This window comes from Equus przewalskii, chromosome 15 (assembly GCF_037783145.1).
Source record: "Equus przewalskii isolate Varuska chromosome 15, EquPr2, whole genome shotgun sequence".
NCBI lineage: Eukaryota > Metazoa > Chordata > Mammalia > Perissodactyla > Equidae > Equus > Equus przewalskii.
In genome coordinates, this window is record NC_091845.1 from 39775540 (window position 1) to 39792946 (window position 17407).

At 42.6% G+C, this 17407-nt stretch overlaps 1 protein-coding gene and 1 long non-coding RNA gene across 3 annotated transcripts in view; one reads left to right on the forward strand and one right to left on the reverse strand.

Annotated features, from left to right (window-relative positions):
* Positions 1-7821, forward strand: part of PRKAR2A (protein kinase cAMP-dependent type II regulatory subunit alpha) — a 120239-nt gene extending 112418 nt beyond the window's left edge. The window contains exons 9-11 of the mRNA XM_070575447.1: positions 679-744; positions 3309-3450; positions 3938-7821. Of these exons, the coding sequence (XP_070431548.1) occupies positions 679-744; positions 3309-3450; positions 3938-4071 (342 nt within the window). The 3' untranslated portion in view covers positions 4072-7821. The remainder of the gene's footprint in view (positions 1-678; positions 745-3308; positions 3451-3937) is intronic.
* Positions 1-13117, reverse strand: part of LOC139075944 (uncharacterized) — a 35442-nt gene extending 22325 nt beyond the window's left edge. The window contains exons 1-2 of one of the 2 annotated variants that reach the window (XR_011526995.1): positions 12986-13117; positions 11470-11572 (exon numbers count right to left, since the gene is read on the reverse strand). This is a non-coding gene — a long non-coding RNA (uncharacterized lncRNA). The other variant, XR_011526994.1, reaches the window with a different exon arrangement.
* Between the last annotated feature and the right edge of the window lie 4290 nt (positions 13118-17407).

Below are 17407 nucleotides of genomic sequence, written 5' to 3' on the forward strand. Positions count from 1 at the left end.
CTACCAAACTATAAGTTCCACAAGGGTAGGGATTTTTTTTTTTTGTCCACTGATATATCTTACATGCCTAGAACAGTACCTGGCGCATAGTAAACACTTATTCATTGAATTACTTGAATGACTGGTTCAGCCAGGTGGTTTAGAATCACAACAAACCAATGAAAAGCCTGAAGCTCATAAGGGTGACATCAGTCCACATCAAGGCACCTCCCTCACCAAGGCAGGGCTTTCTCCAGATCCACACTATCCTCTGGTGGTCTTCATTTTATGCATCAGATTATCCTTGAGCCCCATGACCTAGGGGTAGCCAAGAGTCACCTTGATAACTGTCTGTAGTAGTCTTGGCTACTGGTCCCCTGTCGTAGGTTTCAATAGCAGACCAACATGAGCAGTAGGAATAGCGGTCCTCTATGCAGTTGGCAGCCTGGGCATATTCATGGAGAGTAATGTGAGCATTCCATGTTAGGAAGTGAGAGATGTGTGTCAGTCATAGTTGGACCAACATCCCTGGTGATCAAGATCCTCTTGTTTTGTTCTGAATTTGTTAGCCGTTGATTGATTTGTAGAGTTGGAAAATAAATATAAATTTGAGTTCAGGCAATGAGAAAATGACCTGTTTCTGTGTCCCTCTATCAATATATCTGCGTGGCTCTGACCTGACCTCCTCTCCCTTTTCAGGGTGAAAAGGCTGATAGCTTTTATATTATAGAGTCCGGCGAAGTGAGCATCTTGATTAAAAGCAAGGTGAGTTTTTGTGTGATGGTGCGTGTTACGCTAAAGAAGATCCAGATGCTAGGTGTATGCACAGAAAGTACCAGTTTGCTTTAAATAATGTGAAGTGTGTTAGTGTACCAAAATCATCATTGCCATGTGACTGGCAAAGATCCATGTTTAAACCCATCCATTGATAGGGATTTAGTATATTTCTTCTTGTTCCTATTGCCTTTGCCTCTATTATGTAATTAATGATAGCAGAAATATTGGCCTACAAATCAGTAAGAAAGAGGTAAAAACCCTAACAGAAAATGGAGGAATTATGTAATAAAAAAAAATACATGTGGGTGTTGAATATGAAAATAGCTTCCCTTTTAGAGCACTGGGAGGGGAGGTCTCTAGGACAATTATTATTATGGCCATTTGATGGATAGGGATACGTAGAAAACTGGTGACCTATAATTGAGATGAGTGATTCTTAACCATAAATCCATCAACACTAGATTTCCCTGTTTCAATATTTTTAAGAATATAGAATTTGATAAAATAGCAAGTTATATATAATACTAAATCAACCAAGTATGAAACTGTTTACAGAATATCTTTAGTAAAAGTATTGAGAAGGAGAGAAAAATATGATGATTACTGCCTGTAGGATGGCTTGATTCCTCATTGAAACTATATCTATTTTTTCACATGAAACAATAGTTTGAAACTTCCGTGTTCTTTTACTTACAATTTTTGGTCTACTAATAATATGTTTGTACACTTCTCAAATATTCATTGACACCTACTGATCACAGCATAGTGTTGTGTGTATAGGACCAGCAGCATTGTGGTACAGGGGTTTGGGGGAGCTTGTCAGAAATGCAGAGTCTTGGGCTCTGCCCAAGACCTACTGAATCAGAAACTGCATTGTAACAAAACCCCCAGGGGGCTGGTGTTCGTGTGAATTGTCATGTAAGTGCTACTCTAGAGAAGGGACTACACGGGCACGAACATGTCTGCAGTCCCAAAGAATGCTACAGAAATTGGAAAGAGAGCATTAGCTGGGAGTGGGCAGATCAACAGACTTCAGAGCAAACAGGTCAGGGCAGAAGTTTGGAAGGAGGCAAGGTCAAACCATGTAAGCTAGTGTGGCACTTTTGTTTATTTTTCTAAATTAACCTTCAAAAAGTTATCTATGTACCCATAACATAAAGTGGTGCTTAGAGATTAATTCTTACTAATAAATTCTAAATAATTTTTTTACTTAAATTATTGTGTAGCTTAGCAAATGGATTCACTTAAAAAAATAGGAAACTCTAGATAGTAAATACAATCTAGTACATTATTTTCAGTAATTCGATAAGCACAAATTACAGCCTGCTTGATTTCTTAATACAGAGTTAAACCACCAAATTTCAAGGTTGAATATTATTTTTAAAATATTTAGTTACTTAATTCTTATAAAAAAAAAATGTGTGTGTGGGACGACTAACTTAAGATGCAGACAGTACCTAGAAAGAAAATTTGTCACTGTAAAGTGTTATCTGAGAAAGGCACAGTCTCAAATCAAAAAGAAGGAGCCCTTGTGGGCTGGCCTGTGGCCGAGTGGTTAAGTTCTCACACTCTGCTTCAGTGGCCCGGGGTTCCTAGGTTTGGATCCTAGGCACGGATCTACACACCGCTCATCAAGCCATGCTGTAGTGGCATCCAACATAGAGGAACTAGAATGACCTGCAACCTAGGATATACAACTGTGTACTGGGGCTTTTGGGAGAGGAAGAATTTTTTAAAAAGCCCAGGATTGTGACTCATTGCCTTAGAGAAGTGTTGACATTACTTAGAAAGAATTAGCAAGGGCTGGCCCGGTGGTATAGTGGTAAAGTTCGTGTGCTCCACTTCGGCAGCCTGGGGTTCGCAGTGGAACCCTAGCACTGCTCGTCAAGCCACGTTATGGTGGCATCCCATATAAAATAGAGGAAGATTGCCACAATTCTTAGCTCAGCGACAATCTTCCTCAAGCGAAAAGAGAAAGATTGGCAACAGATGTTAGCTCAGGGCCAATCTTCCTCACAAAAAGAAAGAAAGAAAGAAAGAAGGACAGAATTAACAAAAGACCTTGTCTTTTCCTCCTGTGCCTCAGAAGTCAGCATCTACCAAAAGGAAAACATTCGTGTGTGTGTGTGTGTGTGTGTGTGTGTGTGTGTGTGTGTGTGTGTATAGTATACAAATACATAATATTTAAGAATATATGTATTATGCTAATATGATATAATGTGATATGATATATAAAATATATTAATATATTATATTATATATATATAAATCTTCTCCAAAAAATGGTCTGTACCTTTACCTCTTGATATTTAGCCATTATCTGAAAGGTGTTAGGACTCAGATGAAGCTCCAGGTAAAAGTCAATTCTTCTGATTAAAGCAGACCACTGAGATTAGCCCATATAGTTTATGTGGTACAGTCAGAGTCTCTACAAAGTGAATGTCTCAGTAATTGTGTTAAGTGTACTGAGAAGGGGATGCAAGTGTGTGTAACTGGACATGCCCAGCTGTGATTCTTGAATCAGCCCAGGATATGTTCTCTACCTGTTCTAGACTAAAGCAAACAAGGATGGTGGGAACCAGGAGGTCGAGATTGCCCGCTGCCATAAGGGTCAGTACTTTGGAGAGCTTGCACTGGTCACCAACAAACCCAGAGCTGCTTCAGCTTATGCAGTGGGCGATGTCAAATGCTTAGGTAAGAAAAATTCTTTGTGCATTGATAGTTATTTTCTAACATGTAGTATTTTTTTTCCCATCAGCAAGTCTTGACTTATTCCACCAGCTCTCACTCACATCTAGGCTTGGACAGTTTGTGTGACCAACCAGAAATAGGAGAAGGTATTCTTTCAGCAAACCTTTCCTGAGCACTCACAATAGCCTGTGAGCAAGTCAGGCTTCTAGGCCCCCTGGCTGTGTGAAAAGAGCACTAATGGAGGCAAGTGTCCAGGGCTGAGTGGGGACAGAGAGTACAGGTGCTGCTGGACTCGGCAAAGTCACAAACTTAGAGGACACAGTCCTGCTGTATTCAGATAGAAACATCCCTCCTCTTTCCAAGTGCCCAGTGTCCCAATCTCTTATAACATGAATGGGTATATTTAAGAAAAGTTTTGCACAAGGGAAATGACTTTGAATTGTTGATGTAGAGAATTCATTCTCTCCCTCACCTCTTTTTAACAATGCAGTTATGGATGTACAAGCATTTGAGAGGCTTCTGGGACCTTGCATGGACATCATGAAGAGAAACATCTCACACTATGAGGAACAGCTGGTGAAGATGTTTGGCTCCAGTCTGGATCTGATCGATCCTGGGCAGTAGGTGTGCCACACCCCAGAGCCTTCTCAGTGTGACACCAAAACCTTCCGGTCAGCCACAGAACACACACAGTAAAACAGACATGACAGAACTGTTCCTGCTGTTGCCACTGCCACTGCCATTGCTATGGCCGTGGGCATTTTGAAAACTTGAAAGTCAGCACTAAGGGATGGGTAGAGGTTCAACCTACACCTCCACTTTGCTTCTGAAAGCCCCATTATTAGACCATTTGTAATGATTTCTCCAACCCAATTTTCACATCTTTGGTTCAAAATGGCATGTCTCTCCAACAATTTAAGTGCCTGATACAAAGTCCAAAGTGTAAACATCTTCCTTTCCTGTCTTGCTGCTGCTCTTGCTTTTGGATGTTACCACAGGTATGCACAAACCTGGTGTATAACTGTAGACACCCTCCCCCAGCCTTTCTCAAGGAAGGAAATGTAGCCTTCAGTCTCCTCATGTGTCCTTTGAGAAAGTCCACATTTGTTCACAATTGTAAACTTTGGTTTTACAGTGGCAGATGGTGGTAAAGGTCTGTGGTCCTGTGACATTGTACTGTCTGCTGACGGCTGCACACATTACAGCTGTCTTCAAACTCACAGTAATGCTTAGGGAGAGGCCCTGCCCAGGGCCCAGCAGGTCAGCACCCCAAAGCACACTGATTGGTCATTGGGACCCACGTTAGAGCAGAAAATTTGGGCTCGCACATTCTCCAGGTAGCAAAGAGCCAGGGAAGGTTTTCTGGGTTGTGGCGGGGTTTGTTTTGTTTTGTTTTAGTAGATTCTGTTTTGTTTTATTTAATCTCTGTGCAATTTGCATGAATGAATTGCTGTCTAATTATAAGGAGCCAGGGTCTGGAGGTGCCATCACTTTATCTGACCCGAATACTTTCCTGGGCAACTCCTGCCATCTCTTGTTTCCAGTTGCCCCTACTGGCTAATGGCAGTGTGCGAGCAAGGGGTTGTACTACAGAGAGAGCCCTTTCCTCCTACTCCAGCGTTGTTGCATAGCTTTGCTATTTAACTATCAATTTTTAAACTTGTTAAAGAAGAAGCTATTTTTTGGAATTAAAAAAAAATTATTTCTCTAATTAGTAAATTCCTTTTGGACATATTCATGTATGTCAGTTTGTCAGCTCACTCAGGCATTCATTCTAAAGATCAGCTCTTTTTGTTAGTTTTCAAAAATTGGCGTAATTTACAGTTTGATAGAGTTACTGTGAAGACCTTTTTAATTAAGATGTTGGGATGTTTGGGGTTCCAGAGGTTAATCCCAGAGAAAACTAATTTAGCTTATATTTTAAAACTTTTTTTAGCTTTTAATTATATCAGGTAGAATTCTGAGTTATCCAAATTAACTAGATATACTTCAGAATGAAATTTTTTTTCTTTAGAATGAGTTAGAATTAGATGCTATAAGAGATTCCAAGAGCAGTGTGAAATTTGCGTAAAGATAAATTTGAATGTCCTGGCCAAGTTTATATTAAATCAAGAGGCCCTTTCCAACATGATTTTTTTTTTTAATTTGTATAACTCAATAAATCCCTCAGAGATTATATGCTGGGGCTTGAGTCATTCCTATTGTGGATAATGATGGAACCCACATGGTCACCTTACATTGTCCACATAAACCAGGCTCTCTGCTTTTGCATGGACAGTGTGGTCAAGAGATTTCCAGAGTGTTGACCCACCACAGCCTTGGTCACTTCTCCCTTTTTCTTGTGCTCTGTAAAGTGAAAACAGAAAGACTCTTTTCAGACTACCCTAGGTAGCCTGCTTTGCAGATCTCAAAATTGTGAAAGCTTGTAACTAATACTCCAAATCAGGCAGCTAGCACTGGGAAAGCCCATGTGGTTTTTCCCAAAATTTTCCAAGGTTCTTCTTTTTATGGTGTTGTTTTATTATCAAATAAATTAAGAAAGCAGATCTTGGACTTTAGCAGACAAAAACCACACCTTTTTCTTGCAGAGGTAAGAGGTATATTGGGCTTCAGGAGTGACAAAGAGGTCTAGCCTCAGACTATGTGAGGACTCTGTTTAAACATTGAGAAGATGCCCCCCTTACACCCCCTGTGCCAGCATTAGTTAGGACTGGCTATGAACTCCATGCCAGAGTCACTCCTGCAGGCTACTAGGGATGAACCTTCTCATCCTGTTCTGTTGTATATCACAACTCAGTCTTCCCCTTCACAGAGGCCTCTCTGACACCCCGACTCACTGATGGTTGCTGTTTTACAGAGTAGAATTCCTCAGGTTTAAGTCCTCCTACTCTAAGTACAGATTGGTATATGGATCATCAGTCCAGACCCTCACTGCATGCAGAGCCCCTTGGGGGCCTGGCTTGAGGAAGGGAGACTTTAAAAGGACCAGTGTAAATGAAATAGGACACAGCCATTACCAAGGTGCCAGGAGTCTGACTGTGTTTCAATTCTCTTTACTGCATGGGGGATCAAAGGTGGCAGACCAGGTCCCACTCAGGGCTCTGGTGCCCCCATTATGCTGGGCAAGCCCTACACTGATGGTTGAGCCTCATGGGGAGGAGTATGTGTTGGGAAGAGATCCCTTTGTTAATTGTTTATATTGTTCTCTTCTATGGGTTAGAGCTTCACACCCTCTTTTCTGGCTTTGCTATTGATTTTGGATGGTAGAGAATGTTCCTGAGAGCCTTGAAGTCCAACCTGCAGTATTATCCTTCCTTCTGCCCCCAGTTTATCACACCCACTATCTTTTGGTTATATTCTCTGAAGAAAGGGTTCTGCTCTGTCCTCTTAGTTGACAGTTCTTATATATAATTGTGTTATGTATAATTGCTATAGATTCTCAGAAATCAAAGTGGAGCTTAATGGTTAATTCATCAGCAAAGTGGCAAGAAATGGCTCTCCAGCCAGTGGAGGTCATGTTCATCCTCTTGCCCAGATTCTCTACTCACAATGGTAGAGTAGTCAGAGGTGCCACTGGCACCCAGCAGCACCCTGGGAATGCAGCATTTCCATGTCCTGTCACAGTGTACAAACAATCCTCTCTCATTTAGAAAAATTGAAAGAGCATTTTTGCACAGAGAAAAAGGAAAAAGACCCATGAATGTCATCTTTTATCTTTTGTTTTCAGTTGGCTGACATTGGAATTTTTGTTCTTGACATGCACTTGTAAACCAATCTTGCCAAGATACAAGTTGTTTTGGTTTTTCACTACAATTACCTCTTGTTATCCTGTCTTGACTGCTGACGTTCCTCAATGATTCTAATGTCTATTTTATGGGAAGCAGCCTTCCCATGGGTTTCCTTTTACACACTGCAGGGCTATCTTTGTACAGAAAAAAAAAAGAAAAAAAAAGAAAATTGTCACTAGCCTCCTGGGGGATTTGCAGAAAACCATTTAGCCCACCTTAAAAGGTAGATTCCTCATTGTTTTCTTAAGCTCATTGTAATAAAATAAATCTAATTCAGCATTATTGTGCTACCTCAAAGGTAAAATGTTTTAAGGTCTTTTTTTGGTCCTGAATTCTACATATAGTGTTTGAAGTGTCTTTCAATTGGAATTATTTTTAAATCATTGGGGAGAATCTTATTTTAACCCGTTTACACTTGTATTTTCATCTCAGAAGAATAAGTGATTGGAAAGTGATCAATTCTTGTTCTGTAATATTGAATATATAACTAAATCATTGTTTGCCATAAACAAGATTGGTTTTTTAAAAGGAAACTCTAGGGCTTGGCTTTGCTCTTGGTTAATAAAGGCTGACAAATCATGTCTGACTTTCCAGTGCAGCCTTGTGTTGTGTGTTCGTCTCTCATTTTAGCGCTCCAAGCCATTATAGCACTCATCTGGCAGATACATTGTTGGGATTGGGGTGTGAGATCTTGAAAATTAGAGAGGAGGCCTGGGCATGTGTGTTAGGGTTCTCCATAGAAACAGAAGCAATAGGGTGTGTGTGTCTGTGTCTGTGTCTGTGTCTGTGTATATAAAGAGATTTATTATTAGGAATTGGCTCACATGATTATGGAGGGGGCTAAGTCCCAAGATATGCAGGGTGAGCTGGCAAGCTATAGACTCAAGAGAGCTAATGTTTCATTCCAGTCCAACACTGATGGCCCAAGAACCAGGAGAGCTGATAGCATGGTGCCCATCCGAAGGCTGGTAGGCTCGAGGCCTAGGAAGAACTGATGTCCCAGTTATAAGGCAATCAGGCGGGAAAATTCTGTCTTACTTGGAGAATAGTCAGTCTTTTTGTTCTATTTGGGCCTTCAACTGATTGGATGAGGCCCACCCACATTAGGGAGGGCAACCTGCTTTACTCAAGTCTGCTGATTTAAATGTTAATCTCATCCAAAATCACCCTTACAGAAACTCCCAGAACAATTTTTGACCAAATATCTGGGTACCCCACAGCCCAGTCAAGGTGATACATGAAATTAACCATCACAACATGGTATTTGAGTTGTTGGGGATGGTGTGCAAGGGCATGCAATATATGCCTTGCCGGAGAGGATATGCTCACCATTGAAGCCCAGCAGAAAACAACTCCTGTCTGACAATATTACTTATATCATTTCCTTCTCTGTAACATGGCTATCACCAGAACTAACAATGACTCTGTGATAGCCCACTGAACCTACAGTTTCTTTCTTTTCCAAGTGGCCAAAGGAAGCTTATTCTACAACAAAATCATGTTCCAGGAGCTGGGCTGGTGGCATAGTGGTTAAGTTTGCATGCTCTGCTTTGGCGGCCCAGAGCTTGTGGGTTTGGATGCTGGATGTGGACCTACACACCACTCATCAAGCCATGCTGTGGCAGCCTCCCATATACAAAATAGAGAAAGACTGGCACAAATGTTAGCTCAGCAACAATCTTCCTCAGCAAAAAAAAAAAAAATTCATGTTCCAGTTTGATCTTGCCTTTACCTGGCAGTACAAAAAGGCCAAGTACTAGGTGAACTTACAAAATACCCGTGTGGGGCCCAAGAAACTGGTAGTTGAACCCTCTCAAAACAAAATTGGCCGTGTTCCAAGGCTTTAAAACTTAAATATAGTTTGGCCTTTGTGGTTTTGGTGATAGTATTATTATAAACAGTTAAGAAGTGCCAGTGCATCATCAAGATCGTATTGTCCACAGTCTCAGCCTTGAAGAGTGAACAGCACAGAAAGACTTTGTTTTCTGTGTATGTTTTTTTTTTAAGATTGGCACCTGAGCTAACAATTGTTGCCAATCTTTTTTTTTTCCTTTTTCTCCCCAAATCCCCCCAGTACATAGTTGTATATTTTTTAGTTGTGGGTCCTCCTAGTTGTGGCATGTGGGATGCCGCCTGAGGGTGGCCTGACAAGCAGTGCCACGTCCATGCCCAGAATCCAAACCAGTGAAACACTGGGCCACCGAAGTGGAGCGCGCAAACTTAACCACTCGGCCATGGGGCTGGCCCTCTGTGTATATTCTAACAGGAAGCTAGAAATGTGTCCCATCAAAGTTACCTGAATATATCCTCAGCAATCTTAGTGCTTCAATTTTATAACAACAGAATTAAAACAGTATTACTTATAATGTGGTTAAGGAAATTGGGGTCATTTCACAAGACGTCATGTTAAATATGAATTTTGCTTCCTTTACTCATTCTCTCTACAGACAAATGTTCCATCACAGAATATGGCCAGTGATGCATACTGTTACCTGATTGTTTTAGATCATGCAGATAAAATGCAGAGTGTCAACCAGGAACGTAGTGAATGATCACTTGCTAATTCAGATAAGTATTATCCAAGTTCTGAATTCGAATGTCAGAAATTAGTTCTGACTCAGCTCATTTGTTCATTGAACAAATCTTGATGACCTGCTGTAGATATTCCTGACACTGTTTAAACCCCAGGAGTTAGCAAGAGTAATGATACTGAGGTCCAGCAGGGCATTCCTGGATCTTTCCTCCAGTGCTGATGGAGCTTATCTTCATGTTTCTGGACTCACAGACAACAGCCCTGGTCTCCTATTTCAAGAATGATCATGTTCCCAATGCCTGTCGTTGCCCTTGGTCATGCTGCTCTTCTCTGTCTGGTCTGCTGTTACGTCTTCGTAAAATGAGTAGTTTGGATACACAAGCATGCAGTGTCCCTTACTGCTCTAGCTTACATCACACAATTCTGGTTAAGGAAGCATTAAGAGAGCTGTGAAAGGAGAAAGACTAGATTTAAGATTTGAAGGAAGATTCCCTACAGGTAGGGATTCCTCAGAAATTGTCATTTTCATGCTAGTCATCCTAAGTACCATCATGAAGTTTGGCCAGAGATGCCTTTCTGGCCTGGGTTGCCTTCTGTGATGACGTGCTAAGAGTCAGATTTTTCTAAAAGTGTCTCTTTTGTGTGACATTTCTACCCCTTCCTCTTGGACTTCTTCCCAACCAGAATCCTTGATCCTGTGGGCAATTCTTTCTGTTCTACAAAAACAGTTATCCGGCTTGTCTTTAAGTACACAAAGTAAAGCATTGCCCAGCCCATTTGTGGATTACAGGGCAGGAGGCTGGCCAGGCTGCAGGGTGAAACCAACACGAGACTAGGAGCTACCCTAGACACTAGGAAAGCCAGCACGACCCCTTGCAGCTCTTCACCAATCAGTCCATCCTGACAGGCAGAAGAATGGGCATTTGCCAGTCAGCTCTTGGGGAAGGCAGTCGAAACAGATAGTACCAGCCAAATCTCCATGGTCTGCTTGGCCATGGGCCCCACCCCTTCCTTCCTCTGCAGAATTGCACTGAGCCATGGTCAAAAGGTACTGTGTATTCGGCTGGAAGCCAGGATCCAGCAATCTCCTTTCTGGCCAGGTCCTCCAACCCCCAGAATGAGAGGCAGGGGTATACAGTTTTTTTTTCTAGAAAATGGGTAAAAAAGGAAGAGGTCAAGTCCAGATCCACCAGATAAGCAAACCAGCACTTTCCAGCATAACATCTAAGCATAGTCAAACTAGACATTTTCATTCTGAAAATGGAAGGTCTGGGCATGAAGGGACACCTCTAGTACACAATGCTGTGCCTGCCCAGCCTGGGCAGCTGGATGAACAGGGGACCTGCAGCTAAGTCTGGGGCCTGCAGGGTGGGCAGGCAGGGAAGAGAGGCCTTTGGGGCAGATGTGTGTCAGTCCCAGGCAAGTCAGAATAGCACACAAGCCACATTGGACCCCTGGCGTCCTGTCTCAGAGCTGTGCGGCTAGCCCCATGCCTGGGGTGAAAAATGAGGCCACACATAGGCTCAAAAGAGCCTGGAAAATCAAAGGTCTCAAAAGGCCTGGAGAATCGCCCTGGACCCCAGACAAGGGGTGGTCTCCCCTTCCAGCTCTGGGAGCCAGAGCACTTTCCCAACTAGGACAGAGTGGGGGGACAGACAGCACATGACCCCCAGACTCCCAACTCGGGGCACTTGCCCCTACCTCAGTAACTCTAGATGGTTCCACTGGGATGGCAGCTCCTGGCTGAGGTTGGCCAGACGAGGATGATTTGGAGAGCTTGTCTAGGATCTCGGCTTGCTCCTTTCTGTAAAGAAGGAGACAGGCTTATGGGAGGGCATCCACCCCTGCTGCCCTTGGCTTTCCCACAGGCATTAGCCCAGTGAGATTCCAGCCTGGCCCCTCACATGCCTGAGCTGGGCCAAGGCCCAACTATAGTCGGTTCAGTGGCTGGTGTGGTCTTTCCCCCTGTTCTCACTTTAAGCTGGGCATCTTCAGCTCACAGCAAAAGCAACCCCCACTCCCTGACAGAGAGCTGACCTCACAACTGAAAACCAAAGTGGGTTATCCTCATACCTGATAAATGGGTAAAGCTAGTTTTATATCCCGGAAAAGCTAGCCTCGCACCTCGGAACTGGTTCAAGGGCTAGGTTTACAAAACATGCATGCAAAAGTACATTAAAAATGCTGGAGTGGGGCCCGCTGAGACGGCCAGCTTCCAGCACAATGGGGATTTCTCAGAGTGCCCCTCTGGGCTCTTTGCTGCCTGGACGTGCAGGGGACAGGGTGTACACGTCCAGGACATGCTGGGACCTGCCTCCACTCTGGCCCTGCAGGATCCTTTTCTTGGTAATTTTCCTGCCCTTTGCTCTGGAGGAAAAAAAATCTTAGCAATGATTTGCAACCAGCCCTCCCCACGTGGCCCAAGTCCAAGGGCTATGGGTGCGGGGGAGGAGGGAGGGTCGTTGGGGACCTGAGTCCCACACCTTCTCCCATTGGGAACATTGTGTTCCAGACTTGAGCTGTATATCCAACCCTTAGGCACTGGGGTCCCTGGGAGGACACGAGGCCCAATGGTGTGGGGTTAAGCGAGAATAGCCAGCTCAGTTTAAGGAACAGGCAGGGAAGGGGATTTGGATAGACGTCCAATCCAAGGACAACGCTACCCCTGCACTCCATCCCTATCCCTCCTCTGGCCCCGGGCCCAAGCAGAGAGGAACGCTTCCTCAATCCCAGGACAGGGCTGCATAGGCGGGACAAAGTGCGGCAGAGGGGCAGCAGCTGCACACACACCCCTCCCCCTCCCAGGATCGGGGGAGCTCCCCAACTGTGATCTCCAGCACAGAAGGGCTGCTTCGACCTCCTTGTCTACTCTCGCTCCCTCCACCCTTGAACAACCTCTTTTGCCCTGCCTGGGGCCTGGTTACTTACACCCCTGAGGCAGGTCTCTGCTCAGCACTGGCCTGCCATCCCACATCTCCAGGTCCCTTGCTGTGCTTACTGCCTGGCTTCTGGCCCTGTCCTCTAACCTCTTGCACCCCTGCCCCCCTCAGCAATGGCCTTGCCTTGTTTTTAGGGAGAAAACAGAAGTGGCTGGTCAAAAGCTCAGGGCTCCTTCTCTGCTCCCCATGTCCTCCTCCAGCTCCTGCCCCATTGTTCTCCCTTCATGGCAAAAGACTTGAGACTTGTCTGCAGTTGCCTCCTCACTTCCCATTCTCACCACAGCTCATCCCTGCAGTCCCCAGTGAATTCCACCTGCAGAGCCAAGTTCACCATGATGGACTCCTCCCTCCTGCTTCAAGAACCACCTTCTCAGGAACATCCAGTTCTTCTGGTTTTCTTCCAATTTCTGTTGCCAGTTTTAACCCAGACTACAGTTAAATGTTGGAGTGTCTCAGGGGGCAACTCTAGGTTTCCCTCTATTCCTGCCTGGGAGATTTTGTCAGGAACAGTGTGGCTTTGAGTGTTAGCTCCATGCTGCTCATTCCAGATTTATTCCTCCCTCTGGGAGACTTTGCTGAGCTGAGTGTCCAGTGGTACAGCCAAGATCTCTCCCGCGTCCTCCTCACTCCACCCACTGGGAACCTTCTGCAAAGTTTGCTTTGCCTCTTTTTTTTTTTTTTTTTTTTTTTGATGAGGAAAATTGGCCCTGAGCTAACATCTTTTGTCACACTTCCTCTTTTTGCTTCAGGAAGATTGTTACTGAGCTAACATCTGTACCAATCTTCCTCTATTTTGTATGTGGGATGCCATCACAGCATGGCTTGATGAGTGGTGTGTAGGTCTATACCTGGGATGGAACCTGCAAACCAAATGCTGCCAAACTGGAGCACACAAACTTAACCACTACACCACCAGGTGGGCTCCTACCTTTTTTTTAATTTAAATTTTTTAAAAGCATGGAATATAACAAGTACAGAAAGGTGCATCAAACAAAGGCATTCTGTTCAATGATTTCTCACGGGTCAAAGACTCACAAAACACAACCCAGATCAAGAACACTATCATCGCCCTGCAGCCCCGCTTGTGGCCTACTAGTCATTCCCTCTGCTCTATCCTGAGTTTTAAAGTAAGGTGTTTCCTTGATTTTTTTGATTGTTTTATCACCTAAACATGCGTCTCTAAAAAGTTACTTTGTTCATACAGTGAAATATACACCTATAATTAAATGCATAAGGGAGAACCCATCCTAACTGCTGGTTTTTAGCACAATCTTTTATCTTTTCCTCTTTTGCTTACTCTTGCCTCTCCCTTCTATCACCATCATCTGTGGAACCATGGGTACAAGATATATGTTACCTATATTTCTCTTGCTTATATCATAAAAATATATATACATTTACACCACTAGTTTGTCTTTGCTGTATACATTTAGATCATTTTGTACACACTTTTCTGCATCTTGCTTTTCTTTTTCTTTTTTTTTTTTTGAGGAAGATCAGCCCTGAGCTAACATCTGCCAATCCTCCTCTTTTTTCTGAGGAAGACTGGCCCTGAGCTAATATCCGTGCCCATCTTCCTCTACTTTATACAAGGGACGCCTGCCACAGCATGGTGTGCCATGCAGTGCCAAATCCCAACCAGTGAACCCTGGGCTGCTGAAGCGGAATGTGCGCACTTAACTGCTGCACCACCAGGCCAGCCCCTGCATCTTACTTTTCTTACTCATCCCCACTTTGTGGCAGGCCCTTCAAATCAAGTGATATTATTCCAATTCTTTCTTTTTGATTGTGACTTAAAATCTGTCCACACACTTTTTGATACTCCTCCCCAAAATGTGGAGCTAATTTCCTTATCCTTGGATATAGCCCAGCCTTAGTGACTTTGCTTCTAATGAATAGAATGAGGCAGAAATGACACTGTGACATCTGAGTCTAGATTAGAAAGGTGATAAAGCTTCCAACTGGCTTCCTCTCTCTTGGAACCTTCATCCTTGGAACCTAGCCATCATATTGTGAGGAAGTCTAGGGCATAAGGAGAGGGCACACACGGGTGTTCTAGCCCCAGCTAAAGTCTTCAACTAACAGCTAGTATCAAATGCCAGACTTCAGAAAAGAAGCCTCCAGATGATTTCAGCCCCAGCTTTCAAGCTTCCCAGACTGATGCAGCAGGGAAGAGCAATCTCCACTGAATCCTGCCCAAATGGCAGATTCGTGAGCAAAATAAATGTTACTGTTTTAAGCTACTAAATTTGGGTAATTTGTTACACAGCATAGTAACCAGAACAGTACCGAGGTACCAAAACGTCTCCAACCATGCCCTTGTGCAACTTTTTTCCACTACACATGATGTAGTAATAAATATCCCTGACCATATAGCTCATATCTCAGTGCTTTTCTTTTTATAAGTAAGAATCCCAAGATTGCATTTTTATTTTACTTGTCCAAAAGTATATGCATTTTTATTTCACTTGTTTGCCAAATTGTTTTCCAAAAAGGCTGTAACCGATCTTACCTTTGTCCACAATGTTTAGATGAACGCTTTTCTTTACATGCCTGAAAGCAAGTGTTGGTGCAGCCCTTTTTAACTTTTGATAGTCTACTAAATATAAAGTGACTTATTTCATTGTTACTCTTTAAAAAAATAAAGTTTCTTTTTTAGAGCAACGTTAGGTTCACAGCAAAAATTGAGTGAAAAGTACAGAGTGTTCCCATATACCCCCTGCCCTCCAACACACAGCCTCTGCAGGAGAGGTAGTAACAGGGAGGGCACAAGGTTGCCTTCAGGGCAAGGGTGATTAACCTTGGGTGTGGTGGTTGTCTTCTGCTGAACACCATTCCTGAGACAGACTCAGCTGAGGGTTAAGATCTGGACCACACACCACAACATGAATTTTGTATGTCTTTGCATTTGTTCATATTTTATTCTTTAATAATATTCTACAGGTTTCATGTCCTTTAATAAGATTTTGTAGGTTCCCCACCTAGTACACTTCCTATATTTTCTTAATGCATTTATTCCTAAATATTTTATAATTTTATTATTAATTGAATATTTTTCTCATTTTTATTTATTTATAGGGGCTTGTTTGTAGTAAATACTATTATTTTTAATATATTTTTCTTGTATTTTTCACCTTAACATTTTCTCTTACTAGTTGTAGTAGTTTTCAAGAAAGTCCTTTGGATTTTCTAGATTTACAGTCATGCCATTAACTAAAGAGATAGTGTAATCCCTTTCTTTCCAATATTTACAACATTTCATTGTCTTATCTTATTACATTTGCTAGAACTCTAAGGCAATTTGTAATGATAATAGTGTTGATGCCACACCTGTCTAGTTCCTGATTTCTAAAAAAATATATAGTTTTAATATCTGGTATATGTTGACATAATTATTTTATATTTTATATCTTTTTCATAAATTGTGCCTTTGTTAGATAACGGTCCTCTTTATTTTGCTCAATGCCTATTGCCTTAAATCCTACCTTCTCTGATGTCACTTGGATACTCCTGTTGTGTTCTAGTTTGTGCTGGCCTGATCTCTCTCTTTGCTAACTCCTTTACTCTCAGCCTTTTTTTCTTGTGCTTTTCTTTTTTTAGATTTTTAAACAAATTTTTCCTTCTTCTCCCCAAGGCCTCCCAGTACATAGTTGTATATATTAGTTGTGGGTCCTTCTAGTTGTGGCACATGGGATGATACCTCATGAGTGGTGATAGGTCTGCTGCCAGGATTCGAACCAGTGAAACCCTGGGCTACCAAAGCAGAGCGCACGAACTTAGCCACTCGGCCACGGGGCCAGCCCCTCAAGTGTTTTTCTTGTAAATAGTATGTGTCTGGGTTTTGTTTTTCTAACCCCGTCTCTAGGTCTTTAATGGAGGTTCAAGGTGTCCTTATTTAGTATGATAAAATGTTTGACTTTGCTCATTCCATAATTATTTTATGTTTATTCTAAGTTTATTCTAAGTTTTATGTTTATTTTAAGTTTATTTTACTTAGTGGTTTTATCTTTTTATTCAATTGAACTTTATGAAACTACCATTTTTGTAGGTCAGAACAGTCGAATGTTAGGAATGCATTTTATACATCCAACCTACTACTTTGTTTTTTTTCTCTCTCTCTTTTAAGATGTCATCGATTTAATTTTTCCCTTTGGTAATTTGGAAATTCTATTACTTTTTTCCATTCCACTAGTGACTACCTTTCCTCTCTAGGCATGAAGACTATCCCTTGGCTGGGCACAGGTGGCAGATAATGTGCCTGTGTTATGGGGGAGAGTTTAAAGCTGCTGGCTCTTCTTCCTTGGTAGGGTAACTTATTCTATCTGTCTGGGAGCTTGTACAATGTTCTCTTTCTCCTTGGAGTTTAAGAATTTTACTATAGTCTTTCCCTTCCATACTGCCTGGGAATGTGGTCAATACTTCCCATATGCAGACACAGCTTTTTCTTTATGTCAGGAAAGTTTTCTTTTGTAATTTGTTTCGTTGGTGCCTCTATTTCACCAATCTCTTTTTCTCCTTCTGGAACTCCTGTTGTTTGCCCATCAGGATTCCTGGATTTGGCCTCCAGATCTCCAGTCTGTTCTCTCATGCCTTTGAGCTCTGTGCATCTTTCCATTGAGCTGTGAGCTATTTCTTCCATTAGACCCAAGTGCCTTTTTCATATTCCTCCAACATGCCAAACTTGTTCTTTCCTCAGGGCC